The sequence below is a fragment of the Herpailurus yagouaroundi genome, unplaced genomic scaffold, assembly GCF_014898765.1.
Source record: "Herpailurus yagouaroundi ecotype Mexico unplaced genomic scaffold, PumYag 246, whole genome shotgun sequence".
Lineage (NCBI taxonomy): Eukaryota > Metazoa > Chordata > Mammalia > Carnivora > Felidae > Herpailurus > Herpailurus yagouaroundi.
Genome location: NW_024412463.1, coordinates 7,999,670 through 8,015,736, shown reverse-complemented (window position 1 = coordinate 8,015,736; position 16,067 = coordinate 7,999,670). Strand labels below are relative to the sequence as shown.

The following is a 16,067-nucleotide window of genomic DNA, read 5'->3' as shown; positions in this document are numbered from 1 at the left end:
CTGTGCTGTATTAAAAAAGGAAGGTTCACCAGTTTTAGGGAAGAGTTCAAGGCGTCCGAGCACCAAAAGGAGACTTTGTTGATTTAATTAGGGAATTGAATGGGAATAACTTTCCCACTGTGTGAGTTAGTGATGCTCCACGTACCTTCCCTGTGCCGCACTGGGGGACGCAATGTCCCAAGACGCAGTGCCCCTACTCTGTGGCCAGGTGGCCGGCTGGCTTGGGTCAGAGCTGCAGTCGGAGAGTGTGGGACCAACTCGAGGCGCACTGGAGTCCGGTTCTCTGGCTCGGACTGGCTGCCAGCAGCATATTAATGCAGGGCTCCCCAGACCAGCGACTCTCAGATCACTGGGGTCTTTGTTCTGTAGAAGACGGAATCTGTGCCCCTGGTTCTTAAAAATCCCTGTAACTCCGATCTCTTACTATTTCAGATGTGCTTGACACATCTTGACTCCCTCTGCCCTTCCTTACATATTTCCTGGGAATCCCCAATACTTCCTTCTGCTATACCCATTGTTAGGATGATTGGATATTTTTGATTAACTCATGTACTTTATATTGAATGTTCGAGTGCCTTCACCTTATTTTAGCAATTGTACGGCGGTTTGTGACCTGCTTTCTCTCCTTTTGAGACTAAGATCTCTCACTTTTGCAAGCAGAAGCGAATTCATGTCCTGGTTGCTTTGTAACTCGGGTTGTGGGGGTGGCTCGCTGCCACGTCTCACGTTTGTCGTTGTGGAAACTAGATTTTCTCCGCTTTCTCAGGGGCTGCTGGACTCCTGAATTGAATCCCGGTAATCAAAGTCTCGGGACACTGACTTCTACAGAAGCCAGTATTTATTAAGTGTCTGCCGTGTGCCAGGCATTATATGACACGGTCCAGGGTGTTAAAGGGTCCCCAAGTCCCAACTGGGGAGCCAGAAACCGTCTACTTAGAGTTCATAATGCAGCACCTTTATATAAAATGGTGAAACCTGACCACTGTATGCTTCCATTCACTACCCTCCTACTTCACATTATAGTTTTTATTATATAGTGTATCTGCAGATGTTATAAATTCCACAAAAACAAGAGTATCGTTTCTGCTTTGTATTGCTCTAGATTATCGTACATATTTTTGAAGAAATTAAGAAGAAATCTAGTTTTTAAAAAAAACTTACCAACATATTTACCATTTCCAACGTTCTGCGTTCCTTTTGAAGATAAAGTTTCCAAGTGATACCATGTCTCTTCAGCCTGCAGAACACTTCCTTTACCATTTCTTATGGTCTGTGTTGGCTGGCTCTGTTTAAAAGGGTGTGTTAAAAACAATTCTCCCCCCTTTTGTTGTCGTCTGACAGTGGCCCTACCTCGTCATCATTCCCGAAGGGTGTGTCACCAGATATCTCGTTCTGGATTGATAGGTTTTCCTGTGAGTCCTTCACAGATGTGATCTGAATGTTCTCCTGCCCCCACTGCTTCTCGCAGGCACCAGAGAGCATTCCAGCCCTCCTTCTTTGTGCAGACATAGTGTTCGCTCTTCTCTGCTGACTAGGATGTGTCTAGGTGTGGTTTCTGTGTATTTATCTTCTTGGGGTTTGCTGAGATCCTTGATTCTGTACAGTTACTTCTTTCACCAAATTTGGGGGATTTGCCATTATTTTATCATTCCGTTAAGTCCACTCAGTGAATTTCTCAATTTCAGACAGTACTTCAACTTGAGAATTTTTATTTAATATCTTTTAATAATCACCACGTCTTTGCTGAGATTCAGGATCTTTGTAGTCATCACAGGTGTATTTCTTTTATAGCCATAAGCACTTTATAATAGTTCCTTTAAAATCCTCGTGTATTTCCAGGGATACCTGGGTGGCTCAGTCAGTTAAGCGTCCCAACTCTTGGTTTTGGCTGAAGTCACGATCTCATGGTTTGTGGGTTTGAGCCCTGCGTGAGGCTCTGTGCTACAGCACGGAGCCTGCTTGGTTCTCTGCCCTTCCTCTGCTCTCTCTCTCCCCTCTCAAAATAAATAAATAAACTTAAAAAAAAGTATTTAATAAAGTAAAATAAAATCCTTGTCTATTTCCAACATCTGGGTCCCTTCAGAGTCACTCTGTGATTTTTTTTCTCTTTTAAAAAGCCTAGCTCATGTTTTTCTGTTTCTTTGTTTATTGAGTAATTTTGGATTGTAACCTGGATATTGTGAATATTACATGCTATACGGTCTCTGGATTCTGTTATATGCCTCCAAAGAGTGTAGATTTCTTTGTTTTGTTTCAGGAGGTACCTAACACGAATGAGGTCCCACTGTTAACGGTCTCTCCTGTGGTGGGTAGTATCCCAGATCTCAGTTCAGCTCTCTTAGCTTTAGCTGTGCTGTAGAATTTGCCACAAACATGCATGGTCTAGGGGTCAAGATAGAGTTCAGGCCAAGTTTAATACAGAGGCTTCCCCCTCTGATGTTTTCCTTTCTGAGAATTCCCCCCACTTCCTGCCGCACTTTCTAGTGGCTATGGTTGCCCTGAAGCCTGGAGATAGAAACATAAGCAATATGGGTAATATGATGCGCTCAGTGATTTAATAATAATAATAGCAGCTGATCTTTTCGAAGTGCTTATGTGTTTCAGGTTCTAACTGTATCTGACTGTCTAATGTCATTTAATCTCCACTACAGCAATCATCTGAGGCAGGCATCCATTTTAGGGTAAGGAAACAGAATCAGAGAGGGGAGCTTTCTATCCCGAGTTACATACCTTCTAAGAGGCAGCGTGGATTTCATAACCAGGTATTTTAACTCAAGGACTCACACTCTTATTGATTATAAGTAATAAGTAATAGGCCTGTAACATCTTTTCAGTGAGAGATCTGGGGTTTAATTTTTAATCTTTCTTTTTTTTTGATGCTTTTCTTTGCCATGGGTGTTCTACAGTATGCATCTACATACGGATTTGTGGGTTTTTGCTCGTTTGTTTTTGAGAGAGCGAGTGAGAGATTGTGAGCAGGGGAGGGGAAGAGGGAGAAGGAGAGAGAGAATCTCAAGCAGGCTCCATGCTCAGTGCTGATGTGGGGCTGATCTCATGACCATGAGATCATGACCTGAGCCCAAATTAAGAGTTAGATGCTCAACCAACTGAGCCACCCAGGTGCCCCAGTATGGATCTGTTATTAATCATTCAGTTCAGGATTTGTACTTCTTCAAATTGAATCTTCATTTTTTTTTTTTTTCCATTCTGGAAAATTGTTTGCTATTATTATCTCTTTGAATATTGCCTCTTCCTACTTTCATTAATCCCTCTTTCTGGAATTCTTACTGGACTTATCTTAGATGTTAGCTTTCCATTCTTCATGTGCCTTAATTGCCGTCCCAGATTTTCCAATTCCCTTTTTCTCTGTGCAGTGTTCTGGGTGATTTGTCAGATCAATCTTCCAGCTCACTAACTCTCTCTTGAGCTGTGTCTAAACTGCTATTTAAGCCAGCTGTTGAATTTTTAATTAAATTGTCTCTATTTTTCATTTCTACATGGTTCTTTTTCAATGTGCCTTTTCTTCCCACCCTTGCGCATCTTTTTTTTTTCATGTTGATGTGTATATTTTAAATCCTATAGTCTATTTTACATTTTTCTAATATTTCAAATCTTGGGGGTGCAAATTCCCATTTGTTGTATCTGCGAAGTCTTTGTCTTGAAGGCTTGTAGCCATATACAGTTTGAAATTTTTTCTCGCCTATTTATCTTCAGCAGGGATTGTTTTGTGAAATTGCGTGCTTATTGGATTGTGAACGGCTCTTTAGAGCAGCTTCTTGTTCGCTTTTGCCGGGATGCCTAGAACTGGAGTTCTCTGGACAGCGATCCTCTCGTAGCTCAGGGCAGGGCTCCTTCCCTCTGCAGGGGTGTGAGTTGACTCTGCGCTCATAGGCCACGTAGGCCTGTGGTTTGATTTCTCACGAGTGACTACGCCTCTCTCCACTCCCACCCTAACTGTAGTCCCTTTCCTCAACTGTCTTATATGGGGGCTTGGTTTCGAATTCACTACCCATATCTTTTATCCCCATGTGGGCTTCAGAAGTCTTAGTGCCTGGGGCCCCTGGGGGTCTCAGTCGGTTGAGCCTCCGACTTCGGCTCAGGTCATGATCTCACGGTTCGTGGGTTTGAGCCCCACGTTGGGTTCTGCGCTGACAGCTCAGAGCCTGGACCCTGCTTCAGATTCTGTCTCCCTCTCTCTGCCCCTCCCCCATTCATGCTCCATCTCTCTCTGTCTCAAAAATAAATAAACATTAAAAATAATAATAATAATAATAATAAAAAAAAAAGTCTTAGTGCCTAAGACCTGTGTCTAGGTCTTAAATGTTGATCCTGGGGTGTCAACTTAGGCTAACTGCTCTCACTTTTCTATCTTCCTTTCTAGCGTTGAGGATGTCCTTTCTGCCTTCTTTCCTGCCTTTCTACATTTTAAAATATATACATTTCTGTATTTTCTACTTTTTATTTTTATTTTTTTGTGGTGGGAAGGGGTTCCTTTCTCTTCAGCCCACCGTAAGTTGTCGGAAATCCCAGTAACGGGGGTTTGAATGGAGTTGTCAGAGCCTCTGCTCCTATGGTAATCTGTGCTGGGTTAAGTTGGTAATAATGGGGATGGAGAAAGGGGACTGGGGTCAGAATAGAAATCAAAATGTCAGGGGGCGCTTGGGTGGCTCAGTCGGTTAAGTGTCTGACTTCAGCTGCCGTCATGGTCTCCCAGTTTGTGGGTTTGAGCCCTGTGTCGGGCTGTCTGCTGCGTGAGTAGCCCACTTTGGATCCTCTGTCTTCCTCTCTGTGCGCCTCCCCTGTGTTCTCTCTCTCTTTCTCGCAAAAATAAGTAAACATTAAAAAAAAAAAAAGAAATCAAAATATCAGTTCATTACTTGCTAGAAGGAGGTGAATATTAGCCCAGAAGGCTAAGGTATTGTGGTGGATCGATCAGTACCTCCCCACTGGACAAAGTCTAGAATAGGAACTGGACAGTGCTTTTTTCTTTTCTTTTTTCCCCACACCATTCAGGGGCAGATAGCACCCTACTGACAAGTATGAACACCCTGGCAATTTCGAGATGCGTTCCTGCATGCCTTTATTTTTTTATTATTTAAAAAAAAATTTTTTTTAACATTTATTCATTTTTGAGACAGAGAGAGACAGAGCATGAACGGGGGAAGGTCAGAGAGAGAGGGAGACACAGAATCCGAAACAGGCTCCAGGCTCTGAGCTGTCAGCACAGAGCCCGACGCGGGGCTCAAACTCACAGACCGCGAGATCATGACCTGAGCCGAAGTCGGACGTCCAATCGACTGAGCCACCCAGGCGCCCCCCTGCATGCCTTTAATATGAATTGAGGTTTTACCTGAAGACCACACAGCTCCCTGTGGTCTCATAAGTACTGTGCATTCTCTGGATTTGAATCGGAGTTCTCAAGGAGATTAAGATCTCAAGCTCACTTCATAAATATAGAATCAGAGCAAAGGAAGTTAGATACTCTTAAGAATTCTTTTAATCACTGTGCTGCCAGCAACCTGCCAGGTAGTTTCACGCTAGCCTTCGTAAGGTGGGCTTGGGAAGAGTAGAAGAATGGCCGGTCTCTGCTCCCCTTCCCTCCCTTCCTCCCTCTCTCCTTTGCTTTTTTCCACCTTTACTGAAGTGTAATATATATATAATAATATTCACTGAAGGTTAATGTGTTAAAGTGAATCTTACCAAGTATGTACTGTTGTGTGACCACAACCACAACCAGGAAATAAAACATTTCCCGCACCTGCCGGAAGTCATGTCATGGCCACTCGCCGTCACACCTTTCCCCACCCCTGACCCCAGACGACCACCGATCTGCTATATAATACTATGGTTTTGTCCTTCCTAGAATTTCATATCAGCAGGATCCTGCAAAATGAAGTTGTATGTGTCTGGCTTCTTTCGGTTGATATGATGCTCTTGAGATGCATCTATATTGTTGCATATAAGCGGCTCATTCCTTTTTGTTACTGAGAAGTATTCCTTTGTATGGGTATACTACAATTTGTTTATCCACTTTGTGGATAGATATTTTGGTTATTTCCAGTTTGGGGCTGTTTTGAATAAAGCTGCTGTGAACGCACAAATACAAGTCTTAGTATAAATACACATGTGTTTTCATTTCTCCTCTGCAGGCACTGAGGAGTGGGATTGTGGTTAAGTGTATATTTCTTTTTTGAAGCAACTGCCAAACCATTTTGGTAGCTGTACCATTTTGCATTTTCACCAGCAATGAATGAGATCCACCTGCTGCTTGCAACACGTTTAATACAGTTTAAAAAATTTTCTTAGCCTTCCTAGTGGGTGGGTAGTATTTCACTGTGCTTTTAATTGACATTTCCATGATTACTAATGATTACTAATGATGTTGAACATCTTTTCCCGTGCTTAGCTGTCATTTGGGTATCTTCTGTGGTGACATGTCTGTTCAGTTTTTGGTCCCGCCCCCATTTTAAAGATTGAGCTCCAAGTGTTCTTTATGCCTTCTGGATACAGATTCTTTATCAGATGTGTGTTTTACACGTATTTTCTTCCCAGTCTGTGGCTCAATATTCCATTTTCTTTCCTTTTTTTTTTTTTTTTTAATGTTTTTATTTATTTTTGAGACAGAGAGAGACAGAACATGAGCAGGAGAGGGGCAGAGAGAGGGAGACACAGAATCCGAAGCAGGCTCTAGGGCCTGAGCCGTCAGCACAGAGCCCGACGCGGGGGCTCGAACTCACGAACCGTGAGATCATGACCTGAGCTGAAGTCAGATGCCCAACAGACTGAGCCACCCAGGCGCCCCTCTTTTTTCTTTTTTTTTTTTTTTTAAGGTACTGTTTTTAAGTAATCTTTACACCCAGAGTGGCTCTTGAGCCCACAACCCTGAGCTCAAAAGCCACATGTTCCACCAATTGAGCCAGCCAGCTGTTCCAACTGGTGTTCCATTTTGTTACCAATGTCGTTTGAAGAGCCACAGTTCTCCATTTGATCAAGTTGAATGCATCAGTATCTTTTTCATGGCACATGCTTTTTGCACCACTCTAGGAAATGTTTGCCTAACTAAAGAGCACAAAGATCTTTCTGTGTCTTCTTCTAGAAGTTTTATCATTTTATGTTTTTTACGTCCATGCTCTATTTTGAGTTAATTATTTTTTGTGGTGTAAGAACAAAGGACATTTTCCCTCACGTGTGTATTCAGTTATTCTAGCTCTGTTTGCTGAATTAAATTACCTCGACACCTTTGTGAAAAATGCATTGGACTTAGATTTGCAGATCTATTTGTAGGTTCTCTCTTACGTTCTGTTAACCTGTATGTTACCCTGAAGCCAATGTCACAGTATCATGATGCTAAATCTTGAGGTTTGGAATTGTGAGTTAAAAAATGTTTTAAATTATTTTTGAGAGAGAGAGAGAGAGACAGCGTGAGAGGGGAAGGGGCAGAGAGAGAGAGAGAGAGAGAGAGAGAGAGAGAGAGGGAGACACAGAATCCGAGGCAGGCTCCAGGCTCTGAGCTCTCAGCATGACCTCAGCCGAAGTTGGACGCTCAACTGACTGAGCCACTCAGGCGCCCGGTGTTTTCTTTTCTTTCTCAAAATTGCTTTGACTATTCTCAGTCCTTTGCATTTCCGTATACATTTAGAATCAGCTTATTGATTTCTGCAAATTGATTGGGATAACATTGAATTTATAGGTAAATTTGGCAAGATTGACATCTTAACAATATTGAATCCATAAGATGGATTCAGTGCAATACAGATCCATGAAAATGGTATAACTCTATTTTTAAAAAAGACGAGTTTTGAGAGCTATTTTAGGGTCACAGCAAAATTGAAGGAAGATACAGAGATTTTCCTTACACCCCTGCCCCCATACATGCACAGCCTCCTGCAGTCTTGCAAAACTCACCTATTAGTTCTGGTGGTTTCTTTGTAATCTCATTAGACTCTTCTGCTTGGACACTCATGCTTGTGAACAAAGACAGTTTTACTTTTCCTTTCACTTTCCAATCTGTATCTTCTATTTGATTTTCTTGCCTTATTGCTATTTCACTTCTACATATGCTATGAACTCAGTAATACGTTGTTATGATTTTTGTTTTAAGGCGTTTTTAAGAGACTTTATAGAATGAGAAGACAGTGGTTGTTTGTATTGACCCACACATACACCATCCTCGAGCCTCTTCTATTTGAGTAGCTTCGGATTTCCATCTTGGTATTATTTTCTTCTGTTTGAAGAACTGCCTTTCACATTTCTCATAGCACACGTGTGCTGGTGATGAATTTGTTCCACCTTGTTTGTTTGAAAAAGTCTGTTTCCCCTTAAAATTTGAAAAAGATGTCTTCAAGAGTTCTGACTAGTGTTTTTTCTTTCAGCCTTCTAAAGACACCTTTCATCTTCTTTTTCCTTAATCATATTTGACATGAAGTCTATAATCTCTATCCTTTTTAACATGTTTTTAGTTTTGAGAGAGAGAGAACAGGGGAGGGGCAGAGAGAAAGGGAAACAGAAGTGAGTTCCATGCTGACAGCAGTGAGCCCCATGCATAAACCCACGAACTGTGAGATCATGACCTGAGCCAAAATTGGATGCTCAATCGACTGAGCCACCCAGGTGCCCTTATAATCTCTTTTTTAATGTAATCTGTATTTTTTTTTTCTGACTGCTTTTTTAGATTTTTTTCTTGATCACTAAGTTTTAGCAATTGATTATGTTGTGTCTCAGTGTGTGATATTTCATTATGTGTAATTTTGGGGGGGTTCAGTTTTTTGAATCTTTAAGCTTACAGTTTTTATCAAATTTAAAAATTTTCAGCCATTCTTCTAAAATTTTTAACGTTTTCTCCATCTCTGTCTTTTTTTTTTTTTTCGCTCTCTTTTTCTGGGACTCCAGTTATACATATGTTATGGTGCTTGATAATGTCACCTAGTAACTGATGCTTTGTGTGTTTTTTTTTTTTTTTTTCTATTTTTTTCTTTTTGTGCTGCAGTTTGGATAGTTTCTTTTGTTTTAATTTTTTTTTTCTGATGTTTATTTTTGAGAGAGAGAGACAGAGTGTGAGTAGGGGAGGGGCAGAGAGAGAGGGAGACACGGAATCTGGAGCAGGCTCCAGGCTCTGAGCTGTGAACACAGAGCCTGACATGGGGCTTGAACTCACGAACTGCGAGATCATGACCTGAGCTGAAGCTGGACGCTTAACCAACTGAGCCACCCAGGTGCCCCAGTTTGGATAGTTTCTATTGCTGTATCTTCAAGTTCTCTGAATTTTTTTTTTTTTTTTTTTTTTTTTTTTAGTTCTCTAATCTGTTCATTTCTTTCAGTTTATGTTTTGATTCATTTATTGTGTTTTTCATCTCTTGAATTTACACTGGGGTCTTTTTTTAATTTCTATTTTTCTCATCAACATTTTTTTCATGGAATATATGGCACATTCTTTTTTTTTTTTTTTTAAATGTTTATTTATTTTGGGAGAAAGAGAGAGAGAATGCGTGAGTGGGGGAGGGGCAAAGAGAGACAATCCCAAGCAGGCTCTGCACTGATAGCACAGAGCCTGATGCGGGGCTCATTCCAGGAACTGTGAGATCGTGGCCTGAGCTGAAATCAAGAGTCGGATGCTCAATCAGCTGAACCACCCTGGAGCCCCTATGGCACATTCTTTTAATTGCTGTTTAAAGATAATTTTCTATTCTATCATCTCTGACATTTTGGGGGGATTTTTTTCTTCATTATTCCTGATCGTGGTCATATTATTTGACTTCTTTTCATGTGTGGTAATATTCGACTGGATGCCAGACATTAGGAATTTGGGTTGTTAGCTGTTAGATTTCACAGTACAAATTGTATGATCCAGTAGTGCTGGATTTTGTTATGGTGTGCAGTGAACTTTCCTGGATTGTGCTTGATTCCGTTGAGGCTTGATGTAAGTTCTATTGGGGTGGGTCTAGAGCAGGCGTTAGTCTAGAGCAATTTAGCCCTACTGCTAAGACAACGCCGTGTTACAGGTCTTTCTCCTCTGGCTGGTGGGAACAGACTGCTATTCCTTACACGTCAGTGCCGGGAAGGACCCGCTGGCTCCTTTCTTATGTTTCCTCCCGAGTCTCGGTAGTTCTCTATCACGTGTGCGTGGCTCAGTACACAGTGGAAGCTTCCAGAGGCTACTGGGCTGGCCACTGCCACTCCCTCCTTTGCAAACTCCATCCTCTTTGGCCTCCTCACATTTCCTTCTCCCCAGCTGGGACTCTGGGCGATGGGAGGCTGCTGTCTCAGGGGTTCCTTATTTGCGTCCCTTGTCTGAGGGCCCCGGTCCTGCGCTACCGGTTGTCTAGTGCCTGAAGACTGGTTTCATGGATGGTTTTCTAGCTTTCTAGATGTGTAAAACGTGAGGCTTTTTTACCGTCTTGGCCAGAAACGGAAGTCTTTGACTTTCCTTCAGTTACCTCGGAGACCATAACCCTTCCCTCCGGCCTTGGTGTTCTTTGATTCCTTTAGCCTCACCTGAGTAGACTTTCTGCTCATCTCCTGAAAGAGCACTGGTCTGGAACACAGAACATTTAGGCTCTAGGAATCCTAGCTCTGCCGCTGGCTTTGGGGGTGTGCCTCTTTAGTGGTCTATAAAATGAGGGAGTTTATCGAGGCATGCTGTAAGGTTCCTTCTTCTTTACGAGTCTGTATGAGAACACCCATTTGTTTCAGCATTTGTTTTTCTTTATTTAAGTTTCTTCTGGTGGTATCATTCCTCATTTCGCTACTTTTCATTGAGCACCTATTAACTTGTCAGGTACTATACTGGGCACTGGGGTCACAGCGCCTCCACGGAGCTCGGAGACGAACCTAAGACAGTCACAAAGCCCGATGCTGCCACTTTCATGGGGAGTGTTAGGACAGGGGAGTCCCCAGCTCCATGAGAGGCTATATGCAGAGGCGGGGCCTTCTCTCGCGTCCCCAAGGGGGACCTCAGCTGGGGTGGGGCTAGGGGGTAAGAAGTGACAGCGTCCCAGGCAGTGGAACCAACATGTAGAAAATCACTGAGGTGAAGGACTTTGGTGCATTGGAAGGTCACCGTGCCTGAAGCCCAGACAGGGACGTGGGAGGAATTTCTTCGAAAATTAAAATGTAGGTTTCCTCTCTGGCAGTACAGCATAGTGCTGTGTCTAGAGTCTGACTGTGTTTTGTGTGTGTGTGTGTGTGTGTGTGTGTGTGTGTGTGTTTAATTTTAGAGAGAGCACGTGAGTGTGATTGGGGGAGGGGCAGAGAGAAAGAGGGAGAATGAGAAAGACTCCCAAGCAGTGCGGAGCCTGACGGGCCTCAATCCCACCACCCTGGGATCATGACCTGAGCTGAAATCAAGAATGGGACACTGGAGGGGCACCTGGGTGGCTCAGTCGGTTGAGCTCCCGACTTCGGCTCAGGTCACGCTCTCACAGTTCGTGGGTTTGAGCCCCGCGTCGGGCTCTGTGCTGACAGCTCGGAGCCTGGAGCCTGTGTCTCCCCCTCTCTCTGCCCCTCTCCTCCCCTGCTCATGCTCTGTCTCTCTCTGTCTCAAAAAGAAATAAACGTTAAAAAAATTTTTTTTTAATTTTTTTTTTTCAACGTTTATTTATTTTTGGGACAGAGAGAGACAGAGCATGAACGGGGGAGGAGCAGAGAGAGAGGGAGACACAGAATCGGAAACAGGCTCCAGGCTCTGAGCCATCAGCCCAGAGCCCGACGCGGGGCTCGAACTCCCGGACTGCGAGATCGTGACCTGGCTGAAGTCGGACGCTTAACCGACTGCGCCACCCAGGCGCCCCAAAAAATTTTTTAAAAAATGGGACGCTGGACTCACTGAGCCCCCCAGGCGCCCCGTAGAGTCCGACTGTTCGGTTCTCATTCTGACTCTGCTCCTCTCTGGCTGTGTGGCCTTTCCAGCTGTCTCGGATCCTCTCAGCCTCAGCTCCCTTAACAGAAACATGGGGATAGTGTGGTTGTCAGGAGTTGATGAACCACCGCTATCTGTGAAGCTCTTAGCACAGTTCCTGGCCTATAGGAAGATCAATGAAGATTAGTTATCACCCCGTAGTTTATGGTTTATGGCTTTTATTTCCATGTATATAGTTAGTCTAATGTTATATAGTTAATATAATGGAATCATTAATATTCCCTGATAACAGTTATTCTTTGTGGAACTAATTGCTAAGTTCTTTAGTTCGCGGATAGAGTTTTTTTGAAGAGTGCCTCTTAACCCACCAAGTACATAGGTGGGTCTCAGGGGATCTTTTGAAACCCTTGATTCTTTAGGAAAAGTTCTGAGTATGTATGTCTGTGGGCGTCATCCAGTTCCAAAGCTCTCTGTGACCCCAAACATTTAGACACCTCAGCTTTATTTTTTTTTTTTTTTAATGTTTATTTTTGAGAGACAGAGAGAGACAGAGCGCGAGCGGGAAAGGGGCAGAGGGAGGGAGAGAAAGAATCCGAAGCAGGCTCTGGGCTCTGAGCCGTCGGCACAAAGCCCGACGCGGGGCTTGAACTCACGAACTGCAAGATTGTGACCTGAGCTGAAGTCAGACGCTCAACCGACTGAGCCACCCAGGCGCCCCAAGACACGTCGGCTTTTTAAACTTCATGTTTTTAAAGTCCCCTGCAGGCTAGGTTCACGCTGCTTTGTAAATGTCTGTGGGTTGGAGACTGTGTGTTCCTCATGGGCCCTGAAACGCACTGAAAATAGCTCCTACAAAGTGACTGTGGTCGGGGGTGAGGTGGGGGCTTGGCTGTGACTCAGTGGGGACCCATTCCTCCCTGGCAGGGATCCTGCAAGAAATGATGTATTTGAGTGCGTCACACGTAGTTTTTCTACAGACGTATACTTCTTTATTAAAATTCTCTGGGTAACTGTTACACAATGTAAATTTTTAATAAGCTCTAATTACTAGCCTAAAAGAATTTGTGGAGGGAAAATGTGGTTAGTGTTTCAAAGTAAACACCTAGGCACAAACGTGTCATTTCTTATTTTAAACCCTTATCAGTTACTGCCTAAATCAGCTGGTTTTCCTCTCTGCCAGGTAGGAAGCCTCTGCTTTTTTGCGTGAGTAGCGTTTCCTGTTCAGCTCTTTCCGTGCAGGGGACAGTAGGGAAGCGTTTATGCCCCTGATGCGTGAGTGGGGAAAGGGTGGTGGCCACCATCGAGGTTGGCCAGACCGTGAGGGGCCAGATCTGCGGGGCTTGACATGCCCAGTCTCCCTTGTTTTAGCATCCTGAGAGCGCATTTTTACATCGTCCCTAACATAAGAGCACGGAGGTGGAGACAGGTTAAATCACTTAACGTGGGCACGCAGCTAGTGAGTTGCGGTCGGGGGATTCATTTCATTTCAGGGACGTTCGGTTCCAGTGCCCATGAGCTCGGCCGCACTTCCCCACTGCACTGGAGGGAGGGTTGCCTGCCGTCCGCTGGGGAGGCAGGGAAGAGCTGGCTTAATGGGGAAGAGCCAGTGTGGCAGCGGGCTCGTGTTTGGCCAGGGTGAGTTGGAGGAAGCCGTTAGACATCCACGTGGAGGGCTCCGCTTGGGTGTCGCCACGTGGTTTGATGGGAATCAGTGTCACGGAGTGTGTGAAGCTGTGCGACAAGTACGTTAAGGGCAAGACAAGACACGGGGCGGACTTTCTTTCCGATTCTTGGTTACGAGGTCAAACTCATCTGTTTTCCTTTCTTTCTTTTTTTTTTTTAAATATTTTTTTAAAATGTTTATTTATTTTTAAGAGAGAGACACACACACAGCGCGAGCAGGGGAGGGCCAGAGAGAGGGAGACACAGAATCCGAAGCAGGCTCCAGGCTCCCAGGTATCGGCACAGAGCCCGACGCGAGGTTCGAACTCGCAAACTGCGGGATCATGACCCGAGCCGAAGTCGGCCCCTTAACAGACTGAGCCACCCCGGCGCGGGGGCGCCCCCCCCGCCCATATGTTTTTCTTTTGACCATTTGACACTTGTTTGCATAGCACTCCATGGACATTTCTGCCAGGGCTCGGCCAGCTGCTTCGTTCCCTCGCTTCTGAGTTCCCCGGTAGAGGAGAGGTTACCATCGTGTTGATGAGAGGTGACTCACAAGTCAGGTCGACAGCACTGAAAGAAAGGCACTTAGCTTTTCTTTATGACTCTGGTCCGGTCACCCTTCTCTTGCGTTATAACCTACCCACTTCATTTTAGAGGAGTCGGTCAAGTTCTCAAGACTCCCACGGGAAAGGGTGTGGAGGTAGAAGGTTTGCTGCAAGAACCTGCTTTTGCTCAGGTGTGACCTGATGAGTATGGCTTTGTCCCCTCTTCCCCTTTAGATGGATTTGAAGACTACGGCCCGGATCGTGACAGCATGAGGCTAACGGCCTTTCTGGACATTCCAGGCCAGGGTAACCTGCCTCCCCTCGCTCGCCTGGAAAAGTATGCTTTCAGTGAGAACGTCTTCAACCGGTGAGCTCGCCAGTCCTTCTCACGCTCCCAGCCCTCTGTTGGGTCTGGTTTGAGCTGACAACAGTGGCCGTTTCTCTGTGACAGCTCTGAGGACTCTCGTGGATGAGGTGGAACGCGGGCTGTTCCCAGGGTGCCGGGATCCTGTCTGAATGGTGCCATTTGATTAGATTTTTCTGTTACTCTTGTGACCGTTTTGCTGATCACTTGGTACAAGCCAGGAATAAAATGGTGACGCAATTTAATGGTGTTTAGATAGGATTGCTGACCGGCTTTCTTTCCACCTGTGCAATTCGCAGAAAAGTAAAATGCGCCCCCATAATTGAGGAGCATCCGTTGGGAGCATGGCTCTCTTGTTTTGATTTTTGACCGGAACTTTCCTGCAGATTGTCCCAATGCGATGTCACTCCTTGGGGTGCTGGCGGGACTCTTCTCCAGCCTCAGACCACGCCTCTTTGACAGATGACCTTGACTGTTATTTCCTAAAGAAGTAAGAAACTAAGGCACCTCTTTTCACCTTACAGTCTGCCCAAACCTGAGTCTGAGGGCATTCTTCCCTCCTGTCTTGGGGGCGAGTGGGCAGGAGGAGGCATCTCTCTTCTTGTCTCCCTTCCTCCATCACATACACCTGCTGTCTTCAGCATCCTCCTTCTCGCCTGTGACACACACCCTTTCCTTCCACTCACAAGCCGTTGTGTGTTTCTCATTCCGAACAGTCCTCTGGACTTGTCTACCTGTGGCCTTGCCTCATACCTGTCTTTAAGTACACCGTTCTGGGAAGGCTGGATGATACTCGTTGAGTCTCTTTACCTTCCGTTGCCTCTTTAAAAAAATTACATTCTGTGCCTCTCTGTCTATTAAATCGTGGAAGGTTCACAGCAATTGCTGCTGAGTGAGTCCGATTATTATCCCAATTTTACAGATAGAGAAATGATGGGACTCCGAATGATGTCTTTTGATGAGCACTTCTTAATTTAAATGTAGTTCACGATTTTGAAACTTTTTCTTTTATGCCCGGGGCTTTCTTGTCACATATAAGAAACGTTCTCCTCCCCCAAGGCCATCAAGATATTTCCTTATATTGTCTTCTTGGTGTTTTATTGTTTTACCTTTCACGTTTGGCACTGCAGTCCACCTGGAGTTGCTTTCTTTGTGTATTATGTGAGGTAGGCGTCAAGTTCATTTCCTTCCATATGGTATCCAATTGACCCAGTGCCGTTTATTGAAAATACTGCCTTTTATCTATGCTTTGCTTTGCCACCTTTGTCTTAAATCAAGTGTTCATACCTGGACTTCCTAGTCTGCTCCCTTTGGTCTATTTGTCTGTCATTGCACTGGGACCCCACTGTCTTCATTTCTGCAATTTTTATCATAATCTTGGTATAAAGTAAAGAAAGTCCTCCCACTTTGTTCTTAAAATGGTCTTGGCTGTTCTGGACTTTTTGCATTTCCAAATGCATTTTAGCACCAGTTCATCAATTTCTAGAAAAAAACCCGCTGGGATTTCCATTGGAATTGTGTTGCATCTATAAATCAATTTGTAAAGAATTGACACCTTTGCACTATATTTAGTTTTCTGATCCTTCCATTTTTTTGAAGATTTTCTTAAATTTCTGTGTGTACATACACATAAATA

At 44.3% G+C, this 16,067-nt stretch overlaps 1 protein-coding gene across 8 annotated transcripts in view; it reads left to right on the top strand.

Annotated features, from left to right (window-relative positions):
• The window catches only part of LOC121019912 (serine/threonine-protein phosphatase 4 regulatory subunit 1-like), an 83,257-nt gene that overhangs the window by 13,625 nt on the left and 53,565 nt on the right, over positions 1 to 16,067 (top strand). For 5 of the 8 annotated variants that reach the window (XR_005785817.1, XR_005785816.1, XM_040459721.1 and 2 more), the window contains one exon: positions 14,302 to 14,434. The exons of the other annotated variants lie outside the window; for them this stretch is intronic. Coding sequence is in view for 3 of the 5 variants with exons in the window: in XM_040459721.1 (XP_040315655.1) it covers positions 14,302 to 14,434 (133 nt within the window). In the remaining 2 variants the exon portion in view is untranslated. The remainder of the gene's footprint in view (positions 1 to 14,301; positions 14,435 to 16,067) is intronic. 8 annotated transcript variants of the gene reach the window in all.